General features: G+C 36.9%; 3 protein-coding genes across 4 annotated transcripts; all 3 read left to right on the top strand.

Annotated features, from left to right (window-relative positions):
* Nucleotides 1–281: 281 nt before the first annotated feature.
* On the top strand, nucleotides 282–12835 carry LOC135628777 (signal peptide peptidase 2-like). 2 transcript variants are annotated; one of them, XM_065135681.1, is made up of 13 exons: nucleotides 282–513; nucleotides 1126–1340; nucleotides 2215–2330; nucleotides 2948–3099; nucleotides 3200–3285; nucleotides 4113–4240; nucleotides 6620–6670; nucleotides 9363–9449; nucleotides 9547–9616; nucleotides 11434–11570; nucleotides 11667–11744; nucleotides 12510–12602; nucleotides 12806–12835. In XM_065135681.1, exons 2-13 carry the CDS (start codon nucleotides 1301–1303, stop codon nucleotides 12818–12820), a joined length of 1053 nt encoding a protein of 350 aa, XP_064991753.1. In that variant the 5' UTR covers nucleotides 282–513; nucleotides 1126–1300; the 3' UTR covers nucleotides 12821–12835. The 2 variants fall into 2 exon arrangements, with proteins under 2 accessions (XP_064991753.1, XP_064991752.1); XM_065135680.1 differs by having other exon boundaries at nucleotides 282–686.
* An 861-nt stretch (nucleotides 12836–13696) lies between these two features.
* LOC103996568 (uncharacterized) lies at nucleotides 13697–19152 on the top strand. The gene is made up of 6 exons (XM_009417494.3): nucleotides 13697–13902; nucleotides 13986–14015; nucleotides 14128–14229; nucleotides 16390–16497; nucleotides 17961–18015; nucleotides 18742–19152. Exons 1-6 carry the CDS (start codon nucleotides 13799–13801, stop codon nucleotides 18784–18786), a joined length of 444 nt encoding a protein of 147 aa, XP_009415769.2. The 5' UTR covers nucleotides 13697–13798; the 3' UTR covers nucleotides 18787–19152.
* Nucleotides 19153–22279: 3127 nt separating this feature from the next.
* LOC135628570 (uncharacterized) lies at nucleotides 22280–23346 on the top strand. Its single transcript, XM_065135317.1, has one exon. It carries the CDS (start codon nucleotides 22314–22316, stop codon nucleotides 23193–23195), a length of 882 nt encoding a protein of 293 aa, XP_064991389.1. The 5' UTR covers nucleotides 22280–22313; the 3' UTR covers nucleotides 23196–23346.
* Nucleotides 23347–24668: the final 1322 nt, after the last annotated feature.

Here is a 24668-nt window from a genome sequence, read left to right as displayed (position 1 = left end):
TATTTATATATTTGAAAAATAATAAACATAGTACATAAACCATTAAATATTAAATATTAATTAAATCTAGTGTCCTTTTAATAACACATCAAATAAGAAAATATTAAATGTTTATTTTCTTTTATTATATTAAGTAGCATTATAATAAAATATGATGTCATTATATCACGGGCGAATGTCACATCGATCGTCCATAATGTTTTTTTAAAAACTTAAAATAAAATTTTATTACATCGATCATTTATGCAATAATACACCAACGAATCAACACATTCGTAGTTGTAGACGTCGCTTGTGCTCGTGTTTCTCATATACGACTCTCCCGCGCGCGCTAAAGAAACGCCGAAGGCGGCATGAATCAAAGCGGTGTGCGTTTCGAAACGGTCATCCAAACGTTCGAACGCACGATGCATGTACTCAATCTAGGTTTATTGGGCACGCCGAATCCAGAAGATCTCTGTCCCGGATCTAGTAGGGCTTCTAACCTTTCCCCCCTAATCTCAGGAATCAAAGGTACGCTGACGTTCCTTCCTATTTCGCTGTCGTATGGATCTCTAACCCCGATCCCTTTCGTTCCGGTTCTTGGATTTGTCGGCCAATTGTCCTGGAGTGCGACTGTCGCCTTGGATTAGGCTACAAGATTGGGTTTTGGGGCTGTGCCTTTGGTTGAATAGCGGAGACCCGAGGTAGTTATACCGAGTCCGTGCAAAAAAATCTGATTTTTTCTTTTGGCCAGAATTGGTATGTCTACAAGAATGCTTCACTGTCTGTCGAATTTTCCTGCTTGCCGGTGGACTTCTGCTTTGCTTTAATGCTGGTAGTTCTTCGATTCGTTTCCTAACTTGGGTGAGAGGTCCTACGAGAGCGTTTCATGTGGGGGAAGCAAAATTGCTTCTTTTCTCTTTGGATTGATGATCATCATAGCAGTTTCTGTTTCCAACAAAGACTGGTGTTTTCGACTTGTGCACGTTTCTGAATCAAACATTTTTGAACAAATTTTAGACGTTTTCTTGTTTTACCTTTCTGTTTCCTAAATATTTGTCGAAATTCTTGTACTAACTGTAAGTTTGGATCTGTATGAGAATATTGATAATTGCTATATGCCTTTTGCTTTTCCTGGTGCAGGACTTAATTCTGGGAGGACAGTACCCCGGATACGTCACTCAACCTGTTGCCGTAGTCTTGGGAAATTAATCTTCTATCAAAAGATCACTTCTCTTTCCAGTTTTGTCAATCTATAGAATCATCGGCTCTTTGCGGTTTGTGATAGTTATTTACTAGTGAGTCTGAGTTGATTACAATGAGTACACTCGTGCATGCTGCAAATCTTGCTCTTTTAGGTATGGTACCTTTGCTAATATCTAGCTAGATCTTTTCGTTTGGAAAACTTATTTATGTTTGGATGAGTATTCAATTTCAATTTTTTCTGGGGAACCAAGTATCTCTTTGATTATAATAAACTGAAACAGTTGTATATGTTCCATAATTATGCTCTTGTTACAATGTTCAATAAGTATAAAACTGGTGATGTTGTGTATAAAGTGCTTTCTTATAATACGTGATACCCTTTTTTCTATCAGTCACCCTAGTTTTCCAAGTTTGCATGTAAGTTCATTAATTCTTCTTAGTTACATCGAAGTCCTTAAAATTCTCTTTTCGTTTGCATATTCCTTCAATGAAATCCAATGGAATCATCAGTGGCAGCATCTTGTAAGGGATATATTATTAGTGAAATATGGTATATTTAGACTTCTTTTCTCACAGAACTATTGTTATATATATATAGATATATATATATATATATATATATATATATATACACACACACACACACACACATGAATTAGGAAATGCATGCAACGCTAATAAATTCGGGGGGACTAATATGAAATAGAAACTATCTTGAGTTGCTTGTTAGATGCAATTCGTTAAGACTTCTATAAGCTTGTCTTTGAAAGTTTTGATAATAGTTGATGAAATGTACTTGGTTTTTGTACTGCTTATAAACAATTGTTCATGGAAATTTTCTTACATATGGTTACTTCACCCAGGTTGCAAGGTATTCAATTTTCCTTCTTTTAAGTTTCTAACTTTTTTCTTTTCTAAAAGAAGTGTCGTTAGGTTGTTGTACAACTGGCTTCGTCACAAAGGGATTTTGTTTTATAAATGGTCCTATAACTGGACAATTTAAAATTCACATTTATTTTCTTGCAGGTCTGACCTTAGCTCCACTATTAGTGAAGATAAATCCCAATGTGAATGTAGTTTTGACAGCATGCTTGACTGTTTATGTTGGTTGCCATCGTTCAGTCAAGCCAACGCCACCTCCAGTGAGTATTATCCATATCTTTTATTTGTTAGTTTCTTTATTTTGGATGGTGAGAGGTGGTGGTGGGAGGGACTTGATTGTACAGTAAGATTGTTCATGCTTGACTTTGGTGACTAAGGTCCAGAGTCACAGAAACAATTCTTTACTTGCAAGGGAGAATTGCAAAATATATAAATCCTCCTCATATACAACATTGGTGGGTGGCCTTTTGCACAGGTGTTTGTTTGGTTTGGTGAGCAGGGTGATGGGAGTGAGTGGATATGTTAATGCTAGAGTTCGTAGATATATTAAAATCTTCATCATGAGTTTAGAACAGTTTATAGGTTCAAATCTTGTGTCCATCCCTCTCTATTTTGTCAGGTGTTTCATTAACACTTGTGCAATGCCCTTCTCTCTAATTGACTTGCATCATACACTTGGGTTTAATTTAACGTGCGAGTAGGGCTTCCACATGAGAGGAGATGTTAGAGTTTATAAATGTATTGGGTACTTCCTAACAGAAGTTTTTGGAATTTTCAGTCACCTAGTCAAAATCTTTATCAGTTAGGTTAAAATTTGTTCTTTTTATTGGTTAAGACTGACCAACCTATATCAAATGTGTTCATGAAATATGTGCAGGAGATGATATCAAACAAGCATGCCATGCGATTTCCTTTTGTCGGAAGTGCAATGCTGTTATTGTTGTTTCTGCTTTTCAAAATTTTCTCCAAAGATTTGGTTAATGCAGTACTGACATGTTACTTCTTTATTCTCGGGATTGTGGCTATCTCGTGAGTAATTTATCATTTCCAGTAAAAATAGATTTTATCAATGATTTTTGCTAGGATTAGTTGGTTTAACACCTCAGTTGCTGCCAATTTTGACATGCAGAGCAACATTATCACCAGCAATTAAGCGTTTTCTTCCAGAACATTGGAACAATGACCTCATAATTTGGCGTGCTCCTTATTTTGATTGTATGTTATATTCACTTTCTGATTTATTTTTCCTTGGTTCTGTGTTGTGTCAAATTAATTTATGTTGACAGTGTCATATGTTTCATTCGTTCTGAATTTGTAATTTTGTTCTTTTTATCTGCTGCTAGCAAATTGTTTTAGGTGCCTCACTGTATCAACTGTCAATTAGCTGCAGCTTATACTTATATTATTAATAGCCTTCTCATTGTACTCTTATTTACCTTGACTAAATGCTTTTAATAAACAACACAACATTGATCACCAATCAACCTTGAAGTCATGATCATTGCTCAACATATTAAAACCATCTCTTATAAAAATAATGATCCATGAAAATGCAAATACAAGTTACCGTTTTAGGGGAATTTCAGATGTGCAGCTACTGGTTTGGTTGATTAGTTATATTCTTGACATAGGTTTAGCATGATCTTCAAGGAATACAGTGTAGCGAATGCTGTAAATTTTAGGATCTAAAATTGTGTAGAGGGATAAAATTTACTCATCAAGGATGATGACAAGAATTTTCAAAGTTCATTGTGGTCTGTAAGTGCAAATTTTGGGCATGGTTTCAAAAAACTGCCTAAGCTGTTTCAGTTAACATTCTGGATTCTGTAGCTTTCGTGTCATATATTTTTCATATATAATAGAGTGCATCCTTGTGGAACAAGCAAAGATATAAAGAGACTAATGAAGAAAGAAAGGTTGATAAAGGGATTCTAATGAGAGCAAGCATTGTCTCAATGGAAATAAGATAATTATGATTCGCACAGAATTCTAATGAGTTCTCACTGAATGATGTACTATCATATTGATATTTCTTGTTACAGCTGCTTCAGTAGAGTTCACCAGGTCCCAGATTGTTGCCTCAATACCAGGAACTTTCTTTTGCCTCTGGTATGCTTTGAAGAAGCATTGGCTGGCAAACAATATTTTGGGAATTGCATTCTGCATTCAGGTTAGTTATTAAAATATAAATTATTTATGGTATTCCTCTTAACTTTTATATTGTTTTGATGATTGATGATGTACCTGGTTTATATGCTCTCTTTAGTGATTTTTTGCTTGTTTTTCTTTTATTTTACTTGAAAAGGTTTTTTATTGCATTATCAAACCTATCTAAAGTAAAACAAATGCTTATCATTTTCCCTCCAAACTTCTCCATACTTTATACTTTATAGCAAGGTCCGCCATACCATACCGTACCGGAGTTTTGACCCGGGCTTGGTACGGTACGGTACGGTATGGCCAACCGGTATACCGAGGTGTACCGAGCGGTACACCTGATTTTATCGATTTATCCCTCTAAAATACCTGAAAATTAGAAAAAAAAAGTTATGATAGTGTTTTCAAGTTACAAATATATACCTCTTGATTAGAAAAGTTAGGATAGTCTTAATTACTCTCTAATTAAAGAAAACAGATACATACCTCTTGATTAGAAAGTTCTTCCTCTTAATCTTCTCAAATTAGTCTCGATTGAATTCACAAATCGTTGTTTTATAGAGTTTAGAAGAGAAAAAGAAAGTTTGAGAGAGAGTTTAAGAGAGTATAATGAAATAGGGGAGAGAAGAATGGTTTAAATAGGTGGAGAAAAAGCTCCAACGATCAAATTGACCGTTGGAACACTATAGCACTGCTACTGTGTGGTAATGGTCGATTTCGACCGTTACCGAGTGGTACCGAGCGGTAACGATCAAAATTTCGACCGTTACCGCTCAATTTTGCTCCGTATCGCCCGATACGGGGGTTTTTGGGGCGTACCGCCTGGTAGCGGGCGGTTCGCGTACCAGTAACCTATCGGACCGGTACGTACCGCTCTGTGTGGGCGGTACACTTCGGTACGACAGACCTTGCTTTATAGTTTATAGTATGTATTGGTACTGGGAAAAGCTTTATTGCCTTTTCCCAAACCCGACCTGGGTAAGGTAGATGGTTTTTTGATATCATTAATTCATTATAAAAAATTGATTTTCTCATTGTTTGCTGTAGATACACATAATACAAACTAATTATTTTGTTGAACAATAGTACTATACTTTCAAGCAAGGTCTACCGTACCGAAGCATACCGCCCGTACCAGGCGATATGTACCGGTCCAACAGGTTACCGGTACGCGGACCGCCCGCTACCGGGCGGTACACCCCAAAAACCCTCGTATTGGGTGATACGGTGCAAAATCGGGCGGTAACAGTCGAAATTTCGACCGTTACCGCCCGACACCACTCGGTAACGATCGATTTCGACCATTACTGTCCGACACCACTCGATGACGGTCGAAATCGACCTTTACCACACAATAGCAGTGCTACAGTGTTCCAACGGTCAACCGTTACCACACAGTAGCAGTGCTACAGTGTTCCAACGGTCAATTTGACCGTTGGAGCTTTTTCTCCTCCTATTTAAACTATTCTTCTCTCCCTTATTTCATTATACTCATTTAAACTCTTTCTCAAACTTTCTTTTTCTCTCCTAAACTCTATAAAACAACGATTTGTGAATTCAATCGAGGCTAATTTGGGAAGATTAAGAGGAAGAACATTTTAATCAAGAGGTATGTATTCGTTTTCTTTAATTAGAGAATAATTAAAACTATCCTAACTTTTCTAATCAAGAGGTATGTATTTGTAACTTGAAAACACTATCCTAACTTTTTTTTTCTAATTTTCAGATATTTTGGAGGGATAAATCGATAAAATCAGGTGTACCGCTTGGTACACCTCGGTATATCGGTGGGCCATACCGTACCGTACCATACCGAGCCCGGGTCAAAACTCCGATACGGTGCGGTAGGGCGGACCTTGCTTTCAAGAGTTTGGCATGGCTAGGAACTGAACTTGATTCTTTTCAAAAATTGAGGGAGTTCAAAGTTGGAGCTTTTTGGTTGTTGTCAAGGAACAAAACATACCAAGGCTAAAATGATTTCAAGGTTGAATGGAAAATAGGGTTAACGGACATAAGATGGAAGAGAATACAGGTCTTGGAGAGAAAAAAGTAATAGATTATAGAAAATGGGGACATAGTTTTTCATATCTGCGCAGCCAGATTGAGAGGATATCAAGGATCATCTTTTTTAGAATATCATCCTGTTGGGATTCATTTTTTTCTGTGATATGCTATTCTGAAATTGCTGGAGCCTTTTCCCACATTATATTGGACAGATTTCATTTTCCACCTGATCCCAGAATATGAAATTACACATGCTCTTGATATTTAAACTTTAAATGACACTTGAAGGCAATACAGTATATAGAGTTCAAACTTTGAAAAGAAATTGTATTTTATTTTTGACTAAGATTCTCCAATTGCATTCAACAAGCTCTTGTCTGTTTTATAGGGAATTGAAATGCTGTCATTGGGATCATTCAAAACTGGTGCCATTCTTTTGGTAAAGGACAACAAAGCTTTCTTTGCTCCATGTGCAATTGGATTTATCTTCTGTTACTTACATTTGCTGTACAATTTTGCTTAGATTTTGTAATGGCTATTTCTTCTTGAAGCATTTACTATTAAGTATTAAGTTCGTTAGTTCAGATATCTTGGAATTGGATTATGACTGACCTTAATCATTAGCATTTAGTGCCAGATCATAAGAAACAACTAAGAATTTGCATCTTGAATAAATAATTTGTTCGTTAGAATTGACTGCATTATCTAAAAGAAATGTTGTTTTAATGATATTTAAAAAACAACATATGTACCTTATCCATGGTATCATGGAAGAGAAAGTAGCATTGGGATTGTTCAGTTTGCAACACATAGAACTTCCTTTGTTTTTAACTTAAGAGATACTGAGATAATATTGCACCGGTCAGGAATCTGGGTTTTATGCAATTCAGTGTTCTTTTCTGCCTTTTTTTGCCCTGCATTTCTCTTCTTCTGATTAGATTATGTGATGCTGGTGCTTATTTTTCCCTTCATTCTTTTTAACCTGATTAGTTGACATGTTGCTGTGGCTACTTTCAGTAAATTTAAGGATCTTGTTGTGGATGATTGCACAATAAAATCTAACGCTTCGTAAGGGGACACTCTCATGTCTGCAAGAATGTGAAAGGACCACGGGGGCATTTATGATAAAACATGTATCGATCTCTCCACTGAATTTTGGAATCTTGTTGTGTCAAATATTGTGCTTTGTTCTAGGAAAGCAACATCAAGTAGTTGTACTAGTTTTATCATGTTTCCTACAATTTCAAGCTTTACCCTTCGAGATCTCTTTTTTTGTCCACTTTTGGGCAATCCTGTGGTACTGGCTGTTTTAGGATTTTTTAAGTTTAGTTAAAGGGAATGTGGTCTGAGTAGTCTATAAATCAGTATTGCTTCGTAGATCTGGCTCCAATCATCTAATATAATTACATGTTAGGCAAATCTTTCTACTGTCTGTCAAACTTTTTAAGCAACTTTTACTGCAACCTTTAGAATTTTTCCCATCTGCTAGAATATCACCTTGATCATTGTTATATGGTACAATGATATTGAAATTATTTCTTTTCTCATAATATTCATACATGATGATTGACTGAAATCTGCATAAATCTGTGCAAGCTTGTGGCCAAATTTGTCATTTTGCCTACGATGAAGGCCTAGGTATGCATTTGAATTCAAGATTAGTTGTACATATTTATGTATAAACACATTTGATAATCCATACTATTTTAGAAAACCTGCAGTATGCATTTTATCATAAGGTAGTATTCCACACAGATTAAATAAGATATGTTTTCTCATTATTTGCTCATACTATCCTAGGCAAGGAATAAAAAATTGGTCAGATTAGTCTGTATCATTGATGTTTACTGGTTTAATTAGAAAATCGATTGGCCTGGTCTGGAATCAGTGGTTACCACCCGATAACCCTACCAAGCTGGGTTTATCATACGGTTTCAATAGTTAAAACCGTGGGTATTGGACAGTAAGCCTACCACCTAATACTCATGTAATTTTTTTTAATTTTTTAATCTTTTCTCTCATGCCCCACTCCTTCCTTTCTCTCGAAATATCTCTCCCTTATCCGCCACCTTCTCCTCGCTATTGCCTTCCCCCTGTTGCTCTGCTGCTTCCCCACTGTTGCTCCCGGTCTCCCTGCTAAAATCATGGCTTCCCCCCCCACCTTTGGTAAATCTCTTCCTCCTCCAACTTCTCTGGTTTTGCTCTTCCACTATCTTCTTTACCTCTGCCTCCACATTCTCCTTCTCCCCCTCCGCTTCTTCTCCCCTGCCTTCTTCTTCTCCTCCCCCTTCTCTCTCTCTCTCTTTGGTTAGTGCCAATCAGTTTCCCAGCATATCATGTGTTGATGGGCAGGTATCCACTGGTGTTGTACCGGGCTAGCCAGAGACTTGAAACTTTGATTCTAAGTCTTGCTAGGATTTATTCTCAAATATCTATTTGGAAAATGTCTCTTAAGACATTAACAAAATCAAGTGGAAAAATGTTAAGTTATATTAATTTCATGTATTATAGTTGAAATTTGAATAATAAAGAAAATTTGAGTATGTAAATTGTTCTTATTTTTTGCCACACAAGCTTGTTAAACAGCTTTTCTTGGTGTAGTATGTTCAAACATTCTTTTACATGTAACCTATGCAAAAAGAAATTAGTTATCTTTTAACCTGTATTTTTTATAGTCAGAAAGATGAGTATCTTCATTCTTTTACCATCCACAATAACTAATTATAACAATTAAACAGTTGCCTCAGAGAAATTCCAGCCTTAGGGTCCTAAGCGGGTGACTATTTCAGAGCCTCGGCCAGTAGTGAGGCTTGAAACCCTCTAAAGCTTAGGCATCATATCCACTGTCTAGGTGTTAGGCAGCTGCCCATGACAATCACATGTATTTTGTTGGTATGGTCTTTTGGTTGTATCTAACTTATTATTGCTGACATTATCAGTTTTTAATCATATACTGATTTTACCTTCTGTTTTATGAGCTCCTGAGAATAGAGGAAAATGTTTTGTTGGTAAGCAAGTTTATCAATCAATTGTGCCAACCTTTGTCTTTGTTACTGCAGGACAGTTCAGATTTTTGTTTGAATGATAATAAATATGTTCGTCTAATTTATGCCTTTTAACTCCAATTCCAGGTTGGACTATTTTTTTATGATATCTTTTGGGTATTCTTCACGCCTGTGATGGTTAGTGTTGCTAAATCTTTTGATGCTCCAGTAAAGGTCAGTTCTCTAGGGTGTTACATTTAGATATTTGGTGGTTGATCTACATATGTGATCACTTTAGCATGAACACTTGTGTTCGTTTTGTTTCCAACAGCTTCTATTCCCAACTTCTGATGCTGCACGACGATTTTCTATGCTTGGACTTGGTGATATTGTTATTCCTGGTGAGATATTTAGGTCAGGCTTGTTTTTCTATATGCTGAAGTAATTCTTCTATCCTAATAGATCATTAACTGTTTAGGTTGGGTAGTAGTGCCTTTTAGATAATTTTTTTTATGGAAACTGAGGAAGGGTAACCCGGAAGCTATTGGAAGGTAAAACTTGGCATTCACTGGCTCATTAATGGATGACTAGTGGACAAGTCCTGGGCAGCTTGATGTTTGGGTTTCCTGATCAGTTGGTTACACATCTTTCTTTATTATGCAACCATAAATGGATTTAGTTGATCTAGAATCAACATAAGTCAATCCTACAGAGCCTGGATAAGGCTTGCTTCATGTTTGATTCTAGTTTAGTTTGATATTGGTTATCAATCAAGCTGGTTCATGCTTGATTAGGTTCATTTACCACTTGGGTTTGATGTTGCTTGATGAAACCATAGAATGTATTTGCCGAGACAAGCCAATAGGTCACATGATTGTTTTAATTGAGAAAGTTGTCTAACTGGGTATTAAGCATATCATTGTGGCAACTCCTATCACCATTGCAAAAGCAGCTAGAGAAGAGAGTGAATGATATCGGCTAGTTATACCATAGAGTGAATTTTGTTGAGATGTGATTAGGCACCAAGGCTTGTATAAACTTAAATGGTAGTGCTAGAAATACTACTACTACTACATCAACAACAAAGCCATACACTGAGTGAGTGGTAGAGAAAGTTCTATAAAAAAAGTGACTCTACTAAATAATTTTGATTTTTGAGTACTTTTTTATATTTCATGAGCGGTAGAGAAAGTGACTTTTGTGGAATGAATATGATTATGATTGTTGAAGCCAATGATTTAAACATAGTTCTACACATCTGGCAGACTGCTATGTACCACCCAGGACATATTGGTCTGTCGATTACAGGTTACTAACACACTGATCACTTTAGATCAGGCAATCCACTTCCAAACAATTTACTACTTGATAATCATGGTTTTTTTATTTAACATGTTTATTTAAAAAACCCTAATAGCCCATTCAATTCTCCCTCTCTCTATCTTGTGTGCACGTCTAGCCCACCACTTATCATGTCACTTGCCGCCTTTGGTCCTCGCCTGTCACACATTGCCCCCATTGTGTACTCCCTCGTATTTTGCCTCCACCTTCTTCACATCCTTCTCCTTTCCCTGCTTCTCCCCCTCATCCTCTTCTTCTCCTTCTCGACACAAAACACCCTGCCCCCACCCCACCATGTTTCAGTACATCAGAATGGACCAGGCCTGCTACTGGTCGGACCATGGACCGGTATGAGTTTCATACTCGAAATTGAAAACCTTGGATTTATACATTGGTTGGACTAGTCTGTATAGATTGGTAGCCAATAAAAAACAAAAGGGACACAGACTAGTCAAAATGACAGGGTTACTGTTCAATAGTTCTACCAATCCAAACTCACCACCTGGTGTAGTGAATACTAATCCAGTCAGCAATCGGTACAGGTCTTAGTCGGAAACTTAAAAACATTGGTTATTAGCATGGTAGAGGATTCTGACTTGTGATCACTTGCCTTTGTAGAAAGGTTAAGCAGTATTAAACTACATGCATTGAAGTTCATGAAAGAACATATACCTGGAATTCTGTTGTTTGCTTCAGTCGGCCTATCTGGCTGTGCCACAAATCAACAGGTGGTTTTTTTTTCCATTAAATTCTCCTATCCCAATTTTATTTAATATTTTAAGTGAATTGCTCCAATTTTAAGTTGGTGTATCTGGAAGCCATCTCATACTTGCAGTCTATTCTTTTGTTGAAGTTTGACATGCTTGTTAATGTTCAGGGACTTTTGTAGCATTGGCATTGCGCTTTGATGTGTCAAGAGGAAAGAAAATATGCTATTTCAATAGTGCCTTTTTGGGATATATTATTGGTTTGACCTTAACAATCATTGTCATGAACTGGTTTCAAGCTGCCCAGGTAAACTTATAAAGCGTTTTACTAAAACTTGTCCAGTTCTAGTTTTTATTTTTCATATTTATATGTTCTGTTAACCGGGGGTTTTGTGACATGCAGCCTGCTTTGCTTTATATAGTCCCTGGTGTAATTGGAATTGTGGGTGCTCATTGCCTATGGAATGGGGATGTAAAAATGGTACGTACAGTATCTTTTTTGTCAATGGTCTTTGTTCATATAATTTCTTTTAGTGGCACCTTGGAGCTTTAATTCCCAAGTAGCAAAGTTGGAAGAGAAATTTTACCTTTTCAATAGTGATTTATATACTTGAGTTGCAATTATGAATTGCTTCTTTATATGTGATTTGTAAAGCAGACCTAGCATATAAAAAATTGATGTAAAATGAGCACATAAGTTTGGGGAAAAGATTTGGATTGGACCAATTTCTCTTTCCACCACCAGTTTGCCATAGTATATGAGTATGGATGAGTAGCGACGGTTGGATTGGAATTGATGTCAGTTTGCTATTTCAATCTACGAGAGAGAAGTGCATATATTTTTCCCCCATCACCGAGGAACATCAAGCAAGTGATTTTGTTGATTTGATGATTTACTATAAAGAGACGACAGTTGATTTTGTTGATTTACGATAAAGAGATATGAGTTGTAGATGAACGAGGAGAGAAATTAGAAATGGATTCGATAACGGTATGATAATAATGCCCCCTACATAATGGAGACTGTGTATGTTGGTCGACTCACAAAGTTGTAAACATATTAAATCTTAGGTGGAACTTTTAGTACATTTTTGGAGAAACTACAATAGCAAATTGACCATTGCTGATGGGTTTATTGCATCGATCCAGTATCTAGAAGGCTCTTTTGTTGCTAATTCATGTTGTCATTCTATCTCAAATTTTCTATTGAAAGTGACTCCTGCCGATTTCCTCTTGATGTGCACAGCTGTTGGAGTACGATGAATCGAAAACCTCATCTGAACTAAGCACCAGCAGTAGCAGTTCACCTCGAGATGAAGACGCTAAAGCCGACAAGAAGGTGGATTAGTTTGCTATTTGTTGCTGAAATAAAACAAAAGTTTTGGTATTTTGCATCTGACGGCATCCAACTAATTACCAGAGCATCATTGCTCCCGATTGGTTCTTGAAACACGAGGCTATAATGAAACACAATATAATCTTATTAGCTAAATTTATGTGTGCCTCTGTCTTAAGTGTTTAATTTACTGTTCCTTCGTGTAGGATTTTATCCTGTAATCGCTGGTTTTGAAACATGCTGAATGACACTGTGAGTCTGAGATCGAACAAGCCAAACCAGACTCCTTATCTTTCTAATGTTGTCATCCATCAATTATTTTGTGGCACAACCCTGCAGGTTGGACTGCCGATGGTTGGATCCGGAGGGGAGACGAGGAAGAGAAAAAAAGCGGTTTTTAGTTAAATGGGTTGATCCACGACTTAGGAAATCAATATATCAACTTTACTTCTTATATCCTTGATATGGTTTGACTCTACGGATTATTCGAAATATCTTTAGAAATGTCAATATCCTGTTCTGAATATAAAAATATCATGCTTTCGAAGCGTCTATTGGATTTAAGATATTATTTTTATATGTTAGAGTTTAGAAGAAATTTATGATTGTTTTATCGTTTTCCTTACAGTAAAGGAAGAAAGTTTAAGATTATCTTAATTGTTCAACAGTAAATTCCTATCAATCATTAAAGACAGGAACACAAAATTGGAGTTCAATTCTAGTATGGTTTACTTATTTGCGTACATATTACATCATCCAATTTTTACAATCTTTAAAACAAAGTATTTCTCTAGCGACATCCGAACACTCGTCGAATTCGAAATGTTCATCAAAATCTAGTATGGAGTCGACTTCGCATTGATTGCAGCAGCCTCACGGTCACCAATTCAATTTGAGTCTAAATATTCTCCAATTCGATCGAAGAACTTTCGATTTTTGGATCGATATGGTCGTCAATTGGTTTTATTTTTATTTTTTATTTTGGATTGATCTGATCATTAATTGGTTTTACGGCGTGAATGATAAAAGCCAAGTAAAAATATATAAAAGAAGCTATTATGAAGGATTTAAGACAAATTTGGGTTAAATGCCCCAAAACACGATAGGGCTCAATAAAACACTTGAGGAGCGGCCAAGCCAAGAGAGCGAGCGAGCGAGAGAAACCCCTCCCCTCCCTCCATCTTGCGGCCGACGGGCGGATGGAGGAAATCGATGCGCGTCTGCGGGAAGAGAAGGTGAAGAAGTTCGAGGACTTCGTCGACCGCCGCCTGAAGCCCGACCTAGTTAAAGCCATCGCTCAGCGGTACCTCCTCCTCCGTCTTGGTGGCTCTCTGATGCATTCTTTGGAGCTCTGATATCCCGAGCTTGTTCTTTTCTGCTTTGCAGAGATAAGGTGTTCCAGCAACAGAAGGTCTTGTATCCTTTTTTGGCCCTTCTCGATTATTTTCGATGGCGAGGGGATCAGTGTAGACGGTTTTGCCATTTGTTTTTCTTGACCTTTTGCTTGTTTTTTGTTGTGGGATAATAGCTCCGATTTGAAGACGAACATTGAGAGCTTGGAGAAGAATGGGGTGACCCGTCTTCGTTCCATGGTCAATCTTGGCTCCGAAGTCTACGTGCAAGCGGATGTGTAAATCTCTCAGTTTGGATTATATTTTCTTTTCGTGTAAAATTCCTCCCTTGTGCTTATGCTGGTGATCATTGAGCTTTTTTAATAGGTATTACATGGTTTTTAACAAACATCATGATGAACACACCTTTATTGCTTTCTTTAGCGATGAAGGTATTTCCACTGTGTTCCTTGCACCACTCATAATCAAGATGTTACGCCGTCCTTTTTATATCTTAATTGTAGTCATGGTTGTTTTGATTTAATGGAGATATTGCTTGGATTGACAAAATAAACAGATGTGAGATTTGCAAAACTACAAACAAGAGGGAAAAATTGAATACATTTTATAGCCAGGAATGTTGTTTTGTACCATTTGAAGTATTAGAACCCATGATAATAATCATTACAACTTGTTTTGGGTCTTGGCATGTAAGTGGCATCACGCCTGGTTATGTAAATTGATAGCCGTGGCACACATTTCAACCTTTTTCTTCACAACATGAATATGGATATGGGTTGAGTTCTATCAGGTCTAGGTTTCTAACTTGCTATTTGATTGGTTTTTCTTTATGTACACCATCTTCCTGTTGCTGCTCATATTTTCTTTGGGTAAATAAAGTGTTATTGATGTCATATAGTTGACCTTAGTTATTTCTACTAGCATGTGCAAAAATAGATGGACAATAAACTTCTAGAAATAATAATTTTGATATCTTGGATCTATCATTCAGCAGCATAGAGTTAAAACCAAGGTTTGTGATTTCGAATCGTATCGCCCGTACCGGGCGGTACGTACCGGACCGCTCGATATAGCCTTGTATTAGACGATATGGGGCTGTTTCAAGCGGTAACAAACAAAATTTTGACCGTTACTGCCTGCTACCGGGCGGTATTAGCCTGGTCGCGGTGAGACTGAGGGAGAAGCATCGAAGAAGGAGGAAGGAGAGGACGTTCGAAGAAGAGGGAGAATCGGGAGAACCTTAGCGCAAACTTGTTTCCACGCCCTTTCTCGATCCCGATCTGGCGCTGCCCTCCCTCGACGATCTAGATCCAGGAGACGATCTCCTTTATCTCCTTGTCTGCAACTCTACGGCCTTTTTCTTTGCTGCGTTCTTTGTCGAATGTCGCAGAGGAGGCGACGAGGAGAAGAGGAGGAGGCGACGTCGTCGAGGCTGCGTACATCTTTTTTAAAATATTTTATATTATTTTTATATTTTATATATTGATTTTTATATTTTTATATTATATATATATATTAATTATATATATATATATATATATTTATTTATTTAGGCATACCGCTTGGTACTTCTTGGTGTACCAAGCGATATGCGTTGGTGTACCGAGCGATATGCGCTGGTGTACCGAACGGTATGCCCTAGTGTACCGAGCAGTGCGTCGTATTGTACCAAGCAAAGCTCGGTACACCGGTACGGTACGAAATTTCAATCATTGGTTAAAACACATTATTTAAACTTTAAAGTGGTGAGTGTCATTAGAAGTATAGTTATGATTATTATGGTGTGCCTTAGATTTATGGATCAAAATGTTAAGTAATCAGGAAATAACATGTTAGATTTCCTGAGATGAGGAATGCTAAGAGAAGGCTGCACTTTCATTTGTGAAATGAGTTTGAAGATAAAATGGGGAAATTTAGTGCCAATCAAAGATGCGTGTAGTTGCCCTAATTATACAAGATGAGTCAATTTGGAATAATGTCGTAAGGAGACATATAGGAAAACATAAAAGAAATAAGAATAATCTAGTGGCTCATGACTTGACTAGTTATATCAATTTATGATTGATTTTGTGACTTGAATCTTGATCATCCAAATCATAAAGGAGCAATTTTACCATTGTACCAAGGCTCACCCTCACATGGATATATACAAGCAATGACCCACTTAACCTGTACTCTTCTTTAGAACTTTTTATCTGACAAATCTAAAAGAATCTGTATGGTTGATGCTGAGTTTACCTAAAATTAGTCACATGCTTTCCTTTTATTGACACCGAGCTTGCTTAATTTTGGCTGTGTATATGCAAATTGTATATTTACCTTTACATTTGTGTTGTTGTGGATGCTTTACCAGTTCCATATGAATTTGTACTATTATATGGTTATCATTGGGTTTACAGAAATTTATTCATTCTCTTTCCTATATATGCACTTTGCAGACCTGACACCCGCCGCATATTTGTAGATATAGGGTTGGGATTTCATGTTGAGTTCACTTGGTCGGAAGCACTTGAATTCATATCAGTGAGGGAAGCAAGATTAGCCAGGTAAGTTACTTGTTTTTTTTTTTTTTTTGCTGAACCAGAGAAATACTTCTAGTGTATGCCATTGAATGGTGTGGAGACAAAAGTATCTTAATTGAAATGACCAATAGTTGGGCACATTTATTTTTTGTGTCTTCATTTCAATGTTATTTTATTGTTATTTTTCAAATTGAAGGGTGAGTAGTGTGGTCAGCATGTCTGTTAGAAGATTCATTGATCAAGCTATGAAGCTATTCCAGACAATGGATGGTGAGAAAATATGATTCAGAGATATTTATTGTGGTTAAGATGAGGAATTTAAGATGGATGAATAGATGCACTAAGAGAAACAGAGAACAACAATTATGTTTTTTGTTATCCAGAAGTTTGTTAAGACTATTGTGGATAAAATGTTCAGAGAACTTCTAGTAGAACTGTAAGAAAATGGCACATGACTTATACTTGAGTTCTTACAAGGGAAAGAGAGAAAAAAAAAAGAAACAGAGTTTTCATAGCAGCAAAAGGATGAGAAAATGTGTCTTTTGTACAGATGGAAAATCTGGCCCTTCATATTGCTAGATGGGAGAAGATTCATGTAGGCTTTCATAGATAGTTGGTACGTAAGGCTTTTTTCTCTCATTATTGTTCTCATTTGTATTTGTACAAGATATCTTTTTCAATCTTGACATTCTTCTTTTTTTATTTCTGGATTTGTGAATCAATGTGAATTTTAAATTGGAAAATTGAGAATTCTTTAGGGATTTCTTGTAGAGTTGGAAAAATGTGTCAATTTCATAATGAAACAGAAGTGTCCTATTGGTCTTTGGATTTTGATTGAATCTTTGAATCAGTCCATTCTTTTCAGATGTGAATCAATGGATGAAGGTATTGTGATTATGGTCCTTTAATGTAAAGGATGACCAGATGTGATTTTTTTTTTTTATAGGTCTTGGCTACATCGAACTTACTTTTCGGGCAATCTTTGCAAGCTGTATCGTATACATTGTTTTTAACATTTTGTAACATGTGAGTCTAGGGAAATGCATTTTGAAGGTAGCTGCCTTATTTAAGGCCTATGAATTTCTTATTGTCACTATTGCATGAGCTGTTGTGTAGTATGCACTACAATGGACTCCGTCCTCAAGTTTATTTTGTAGGATATGTTGATGGATCGTACAACTTGTGTTTTTATGGCATCAGGTCCTATTAAAATGATTTTTTCTTTTGTTCTCGTGAACCTGATTTTGGAAGGTGAAATTGTTGTCTTGATAAGTGAAGGCGAGGAATAAGATGGAGATATGTTAGTGGTGATGGTTAATGATTAATCAGTTGCCATGGATACATGTTTTACGCTGGTAGAAGATCATGACATTGATGAAACTTCTTACATTGGCTTGTTTCTGCTTTCTAGTCTTTCTTTCTTTAAGTGTATTTTCATTTTATGTTCTACTCCAAAGTACTATTTCTTTGATGATTTATTTTGGCAGACAAATAGATGAGTACACTCACCTGATTGCAAACATCAAAGCGCAGATCAAGATGGTAAGTGTGCTGGTTCTGTATCGTAATTGATTTTTTCATTGTGCAAAACAATTTCTTTCTCTTAATCGCAAATATATGTTAGGCATGCCTTTGTAATTTTTCTTTCAAAAGACTTGCTAAGTTGTTCATCTAAACGTTTGTAGCATTCCAGTAGCCTGTTTGTTGTATTGCATTATTATGATATATACATTTATATATTTCACTCTATTAGGAATTTTTAAGATTTAGATGAGTACCTATGGTTTCTATGTGTTGATTGTTGAGGTAAACATATTGGAAAATTCTGCATTATTATCTTGTAATGGAGCATAAGGTGGGTTTTGTTAGAGTAGTATAGAGTTACAGATGATGCTATGTAGTTTTCTAGATTTAAGGCAACTAGTTGGGCCTGAAACTATGATCAATGTTAATTTGGTTGGCCTTGTGGAAGTACTGCTGTTATTTTTTTCACGTCATTATAGATGTTACTCTTTTTGGTATTATGTAGATTTGGTATGCACAAACATTCTTAGGTCAGGCTTACTTCTTTCACTGATAATTTAAGCAAATGTATTATTGCTTCATTCGGAGGCAAAAAGTAATTAAAGGATCATAAAAAGGAGAGCACTTGTATTCTTGGTCAAATTACATGATGCAGGTTTTCAGACAATAAGTACTGTTTCATCATTTTATATCTCACAAGTTAATATCTGGCTGCTGAAGACAATAACAAATATAAACCTTCAGGTATGTGAAGGTATTCGAGAGTTGCTTCAGATACCAGCAGAATGACAAGATCATCTCAACGCATGACAGCTGCATAGCTTCTGCTGTTGACACTGTCACCTCCGTGGGGCATGCCACAAGATGGAGATATAATTTTGGTCAAATCTTGCAACCTCAATCGATACTGGATTTCTGCTAGATATGTGATTTGAAAAACCTGCAGGAACTGCTGACATTGCCAGAACCAGCATACTGTCTATTATTATAGCCTCGATATTGCATTGTGGTAGACTGGCCATACTGATCCATCCACATCCATCATACATGGTGATATTGCTGTTGATGTTTCTTGCATATCAAACAGAGATCTAATTAGATGATCTTATTTAGCTTTTAACATGATAATATGTCTATGGCTGTTTGGTTTCTGAATTCTGCTCTGTATGGTCCAAGTTTGCAGTTGACATACCATGCATCCATCACACGGCACAGAGGTTCCTCTTTGGTCGTGCGTTTGCTTGCTTGATGAGATGTGTGGATAGTGATGTGATGTATGATGTTACATGTTCCCCATCATTGAAGGCATGATGGAGATCTGTCTTGTAATAAACAAGAACCTTGAAGCTTGAAGAGACAAGTGCATAATGAACCCATTTTCATTTTATATAATAATCAAATAAAAATCTAGACATGCATTAGTTTATTGACCTTACCTAGTTTGAGCAAAATTCGGTAAAATGACATCAAATTTGAGGCAAAAACTTGAGTCACAATATAAATTCTCACCGAAAAATTTGTTAATGGTTGGTACAAATGTGGTTGAGCAGTCGAAGGTAAGATATTGGTGGGAACTGAGCCTGCATTGATCTGACTTAGGGTTCGGTGCCCACCAATTCTTACATTCATCTTTCAACATTGGAGGTGAGAGATATTGAAGGAAACCAAATTGAGTGCAAGTGATTCTGAACTGGAAACAGTGGTTGGTGGAATTATTTGAGCCTGTGAAGGAGAGAAGCTGGAGAAAGCTGCACCTTTTTATATCATGTGCAGGGTTCAGTTTTCTCCAGCTCTCGCCTGCAGAACCCAAAACATGCATCCATACTCAGTAAGAAGGAAAGAGCTGCTACTTTATAGGCACTGCTGCTTCACCCAAGACTTGGAACACTCAAATGGTGTGATGGTGTCCTTCTTCTCTCCACAACAATTGCATGTTTTGACCCTACCACTGAGTTAGAAGACAGATTTGGGACAAGCTAGGAACTAACCACATGGTGAATAAGCTCATCACTTTCACCTGATCAAACAGCTTTCAGATGGAAGCAATTCACAGTGGAAAAATAAGAGGTTAAGTGACCCTGAAAAGAGGTAAAAGCAGGAAAATGTTTCTGAATATTCTCTCTCTACCATAGTACAGTAATAATCTCATCATGTTATAAAGAAATATCTTGATATCTTTCTCGCAGGACAAATAGGAGCTTTCTTCCTATCAAGACTACTTTCACAAACCATTTCTCATGCCATTGATCTGTTGAACAAAACAGATGTGAATCTACATCATGCCTTTACCTCTCCTCAACTCCCTATGTATTGTCACTGATAGTTCTATTCAAGTTGTATATTATTTGATCTTTCTTTCTCTTGTATGCTTCAGCATTTTGCCTGGGAAATGCCTATCAGACTGCTGTTATTTGTTCCAGGAGAACATGGGGGATGAAACCACAGTGGACAAAGCATACTTTCTGTTGCACAAGGCCACTATTTTCTGTCAAATGAGTAGGTCCACCACCTTCTGGTTTCTTGCTTTACAACAATTAAACAAGTAGAACCCATGTAGTGAAAAGTTGATCAATTATCAATAGGTGACCTACCTACCTCATAAGAGAGGAGCACAATTGGGTACCTCCACACCAAACAAATCTCTATCTTAAATCAAAATGCTGGTGTTAGAATTAATGTGACCCACATTCAAAACATTTAGAACATATGTGAAATTTAGGAGATGATTTAACAAATTGTTTACATTCTATCAGACGACGCGAAAATGCCTTGTTTGAGTAGTTATATTTTCTAATGATTAAAACTAAAGATATGTGACTTTTTGAATATATATCATTCGGGATATGACAATTTCTTTTCTGAATAGATAGATGTACACTCCCTTGGATTCTATAAATTCAGAACATGATCATTTCTTCACCCACAATACAATATCTATTTGGATTGCTTTTTGCATAAACAGTCTTCTTTTTATTTTTATTTTTTTTGCATAAATTAACACTTACTGCCAGTCTCTAATAGATCATACAAGTGATCGATCTAGTTCCAGAAACCTTGAGGATGTCCACCACCAAATTATTTGACCTCCCACCAAGAAGAACTTTTCTATCCCTCCTGTTGACACACATGATAACATGGTGGACAGGACCGATCACCAGCCTCACAATGGCCTCTTCTTTTTGCTCACTTTGGTGTTTGGATTCTCCTGCTATATCACTTGCTCTTCATGGCTTGAAATTGCCTACTTGTTGATGAAATTAAGTGATTATGTTGCCTTGCATGATATGAACATAAATCTTCCTTGTATGCACTCAGCACCTTCTTAACATCCTGACATCAGGACTGCTGATTACATCTCTAGTCTTGGCACAACCTATTTCTACCTCTTTCATTCAAGACATCACTTTAGATGTAGTAGTATTGATCAAACAATTTAAGGTGATATCAGGACAGAAGGTGCCATATTCAGATCATTTTGAGACAATGCAAGAAAACAAATTATATCTGATCAACTTAAGTTTCATAAATGGGGTTTCAATCTGTTTTTCACCTAAGCATGAGGAGTGATAAGGTCATAGATTAACTCATGTCTCATCCAATTTAAGAGGATCACATTCTTTACACTGACAAGAATACTTTGGGTAAGCTATTATGGTCTCACTGGAAGGTGATCATTTCAAAGTTGAGAGTGGAGTTGATCATCTTAGTCAAAGCTAATTTCCTCAACCACCTAACCAGCTATCAATTTGCACCTAACTTTCCAATTCACCTCTTCTCACCCTAAGCTTGTGCTTCAGCATCATGTTAGTGTCCTTCAAATTTTAATCATCTTTAATTTACCTATCATTTTTAATTATATATTCCTGGCACCAGTAAGATCTGAACACAGGATTCTTAGCTCTTATACCATTTTAAATTTTGTCATCTAAATTCTCAAGTCAATAGATGAAACAAAATATATGTTTATATCAACATCAGATGAGATCCAGCTTCTGAATTTGAGGAACCATTGGCAGACCATGGACAATGACTTCTCCTTTCTGTTGTTGTTGTTGCTGCTGCTGCTTCTGCTTCGATAATATGGGGTGTTTGTTCAAATGGCTTCAAAACAAAGCAAAACTCGCTTCAATCTTAAGCCAATCACTTTGGCACACACCAAGCTTGGTTTTTGTTTCACCCATTGTTAGCTCTTATTTTGGTGGTTGACATTACCACATCATAACCACCATGAGACACTCTTCTTCCCCATAGAAAAAGGACTCCATGTTCGAACACCACTGGACAAACCTTGGAAGCTCCTCGACCCTGCACAAACCATGGGAGAGGCCATCAAGATCTTAAGGACCTCCTTCCATGCATTCTTCTTGAGCTACCACACCTTCATCTCCACCGCTGCACTCCTCGTCTTCCCCTACTCCATTGCCACTCTTCTCTCTCAGTCTTCTTCTCCTTATCTTCTACCGGTGATCTCTTCCCGCCTTTGGCTGCTCTTCGAAGCTTCCGGCTTTCCCTCCTCGCACTTCTTCGCCCTCCTCAACGTCAAGCTCTCGCAGGCCGCCTTCTCCTTCGTCGCCGCTCTCCCCCTCGGCGCCACCTCGTTGATCCTAGCAAAAGCATCGGTGTTTCAGACGATCCACGGCAAACTGCCTTCGCTTGCTTCGCTCCTCCGTCTCTACCCCTCTCTTGTGCTCACGTACCTCTGCAACTCCTTCCTCGTTCTCGCCGCCAACGCTGCCGTCTTGTCCCTCCTCTTCTTGGCCTTCAACGCCGCGGACGTCCTCGACCTCGCGTCGAGCAGCCTCACGCTGGCCATTTCCGTCGCAGGCGTCATTCTCTACTCGTTGGTGCTCGCCCATGCTCTCATCACATGCAACATGGCGACGATCATCTCTGCCGCCGAGAACACCGGAGGGTACCTGTGCATCCTCGAGGCCCTTGTGCTGGTCCATGGGAAGATGGCCACCGCCATCACTCTGGCTCTGCCTGCGAGTCTCGGAGCGGCCGCCATGGAAGCTCTCTTCCACTTTAGAGTCATTAGGCCATACTCTGAGTCCGGTGGGAAGCTGCAACCATTGGCCATTTTGGAGGCTGTGTCCATCGCCTACTCGTACTCCCTCCTCCTGGTCTTTGATACCATCATTACCTGCAATTTTGTGAAGAGCTGCAAGTCGGAAGAGAAAGATGATGTGCACGTTTGAGCACTATATTTTGCACAATTAGTCTGTGAAAAGACATTAATGTTGCGCATTTACTTTTGCAACGAGACGGCAGGGTTGATTCGATTAAGACAAATCCTAACTCTATAAAGGAGAAAACCAAATAGTCATCATCGAGGAAGAAAACAGAGAATTGGATAGAGTTAATCTAAGTTTTTTTCTGCTGTGTTTTCTGATGTCTAGATAGTAATCTTTTGAGCCAAAGTTATTTTTTGGTAGAAAAATATATTTTTACTTCTCTCTGAGTTATCAGGAATCAAAGATATCATCTTTGAATTCCTCATACATTGTATATATGTATATATATCATATATCTATATAATTTACAAGGATGCATATGCAAAATTCTCATGACCATATAATAAACATGAGAAATAAAAGGTTCATTTGACTTTAATCTATGAAACAGCAAACCATTTACTTAAATGCTTCTAACAAAGCAGGTTTGTAAAGTAAGTTTTCAACATCAATCTGGCTAATTCCAAATGCTTCTTCTGTCTATGTGATGGATTCCTTATATTAATAGCTTTTTCTAAATCACAGTTAAATGTAAAAAAAGTATGACTTCCTTGTCCTCCACCTTCTCCTTTTTCTTTTTTTTTTTCTTTTTATGGATAACTAATATATTTTTATAGTAATTTTTTTTTAAATTTTAAGCACAGTATGTACTTAATTTACATCTTCAATGTATCAAAAATTATATATGGCACATTAAAATTTGCAAGAGGCTAATATGTCATCAAGTTTATGAGGTTATATGTGTAGGAACTGCTGTTCTTTGACCTTTGTTTCCTTTGCTCATCTAGCTTAGTATTGACTTGGATTTTTTATATGGCCTCATAAGTTTGATCCTAACCAGAATTTCTATTGGCATATTAACAAATAAAATCTATCTATCGAAGCGATAATAATTATACGAAATGAAAATTACAACAACCATAACAAGAAAACAAAACAGGAGAAACAAAAAATTGTTGGTGGGAGATAAAAGTCTTGTCACTATCACTAAATTTAGATAAGTTGATATTATATATATATATATATATATATTGAAATAAGTGATTTTCGTATTTAACCTTCTAAACATAAGTTTTATGCATATTATATCCTTCCAAAATTGAAAAGCTGTTTCTATTTTCTGTCTTGAAACAACTAACATTAATTATAGTATGACACTGTTAATCTTAGCTATTTTTGGATGAATGTTGAAGGAAGAAATATATACGGAGGATCATAATATAAATAAATAAATATATATATATATATAATTATTAAGGAAAAATATGCTATTTTAAATAAAAAATATTATATCAAAGCATGTATATAATAATACTTTAAATATAAATATCATATTAGCAATTGAAGACTATCCGAAGTGTTTTTGTATATACATTTTTATTTTATTAAGATTTAGACCGGGCCCGTCAAATTGGACCCACGGGCCGGGTTAAGGAG

Source organism: Musa acuminata, chromosome BXJ3-1, assembly GCF_036884655.1.
Source record: "Musa acuminata AAA Group cultivar baxijiao chromosome BXJ3-1, Cavendish_Baxijiao_AAA, whole genome shotgun sequence".
In the NCBI taxonomy this organism is placed as follows: domain Eukaryota; kingdom Viridiplantae; phylum Streptophyta; class Magnoliopsida; order Zingiberales; family Musaceae; genus Musa; species Musa acuminata.
Note: the sequence above shows the minus strand (reverse complement) of the source record. Positions and strands in the feature narration are given on the sequence as shown.

What these genes read in the sequence shown, in the direction of transcription:
- LOC135628777 (XM_065135681.1), top strand. Translation starts at nt 1,301, where the DNA reads ATGAGTACACTCGTGCATGCTGCAAATCTTGCTCTTTTAG. An exon ending in AAACTGGTGCCATTCTTTTG is followed by an intron (nt 6,671 to 9,362) that starts GTAAAGGACAAC and finishes CTCCAATTCCAG; the next exon opens with GTTGGACTATTTTTTTATGA. An exon ending in GGAATGGGGATGTAAAAATG is followed by an intron (nt 11,745 to 12,509) that starts GTACGTACAGTA and finishes TGATGTGCACAG; the next exon opens with CTGTTGGAGTACGATGAATC.
- LOC135628570 (XM_065135317.1), top strand. Translation starts at nt 22,314, where the DNA reads ATGGGAGAGGCCATCAAGATCTTAAGGACCTCCTTCCATGCATTCTTC.
- LOC103996568 (XM_009417494.3), top strand. Translation starts at nt 13,799, where the DNA reads ATGGAGGAAATCGATGCGCGTCTGCGGGAAGAGAAGGTGAAGAAGTTC. An exon ending in TTCCAGCAACAGAAGGTCTT is followed by an intron (nt 14,016 to 14,127) that starts GTATCCTTTTTT and finishes GTGGGATAATAG; the next exon opens with CTCCGATTTGAAGACGAACA. An exon ending in AGGGAAGCAAGATTAGCCAG is followed by an intron (nt 16,498 to 17,960) that starts GTAAGTTACTTG and finishes TTATTTTGGCAG; the next exon opens with ACAAATAGATGAGTACACTC.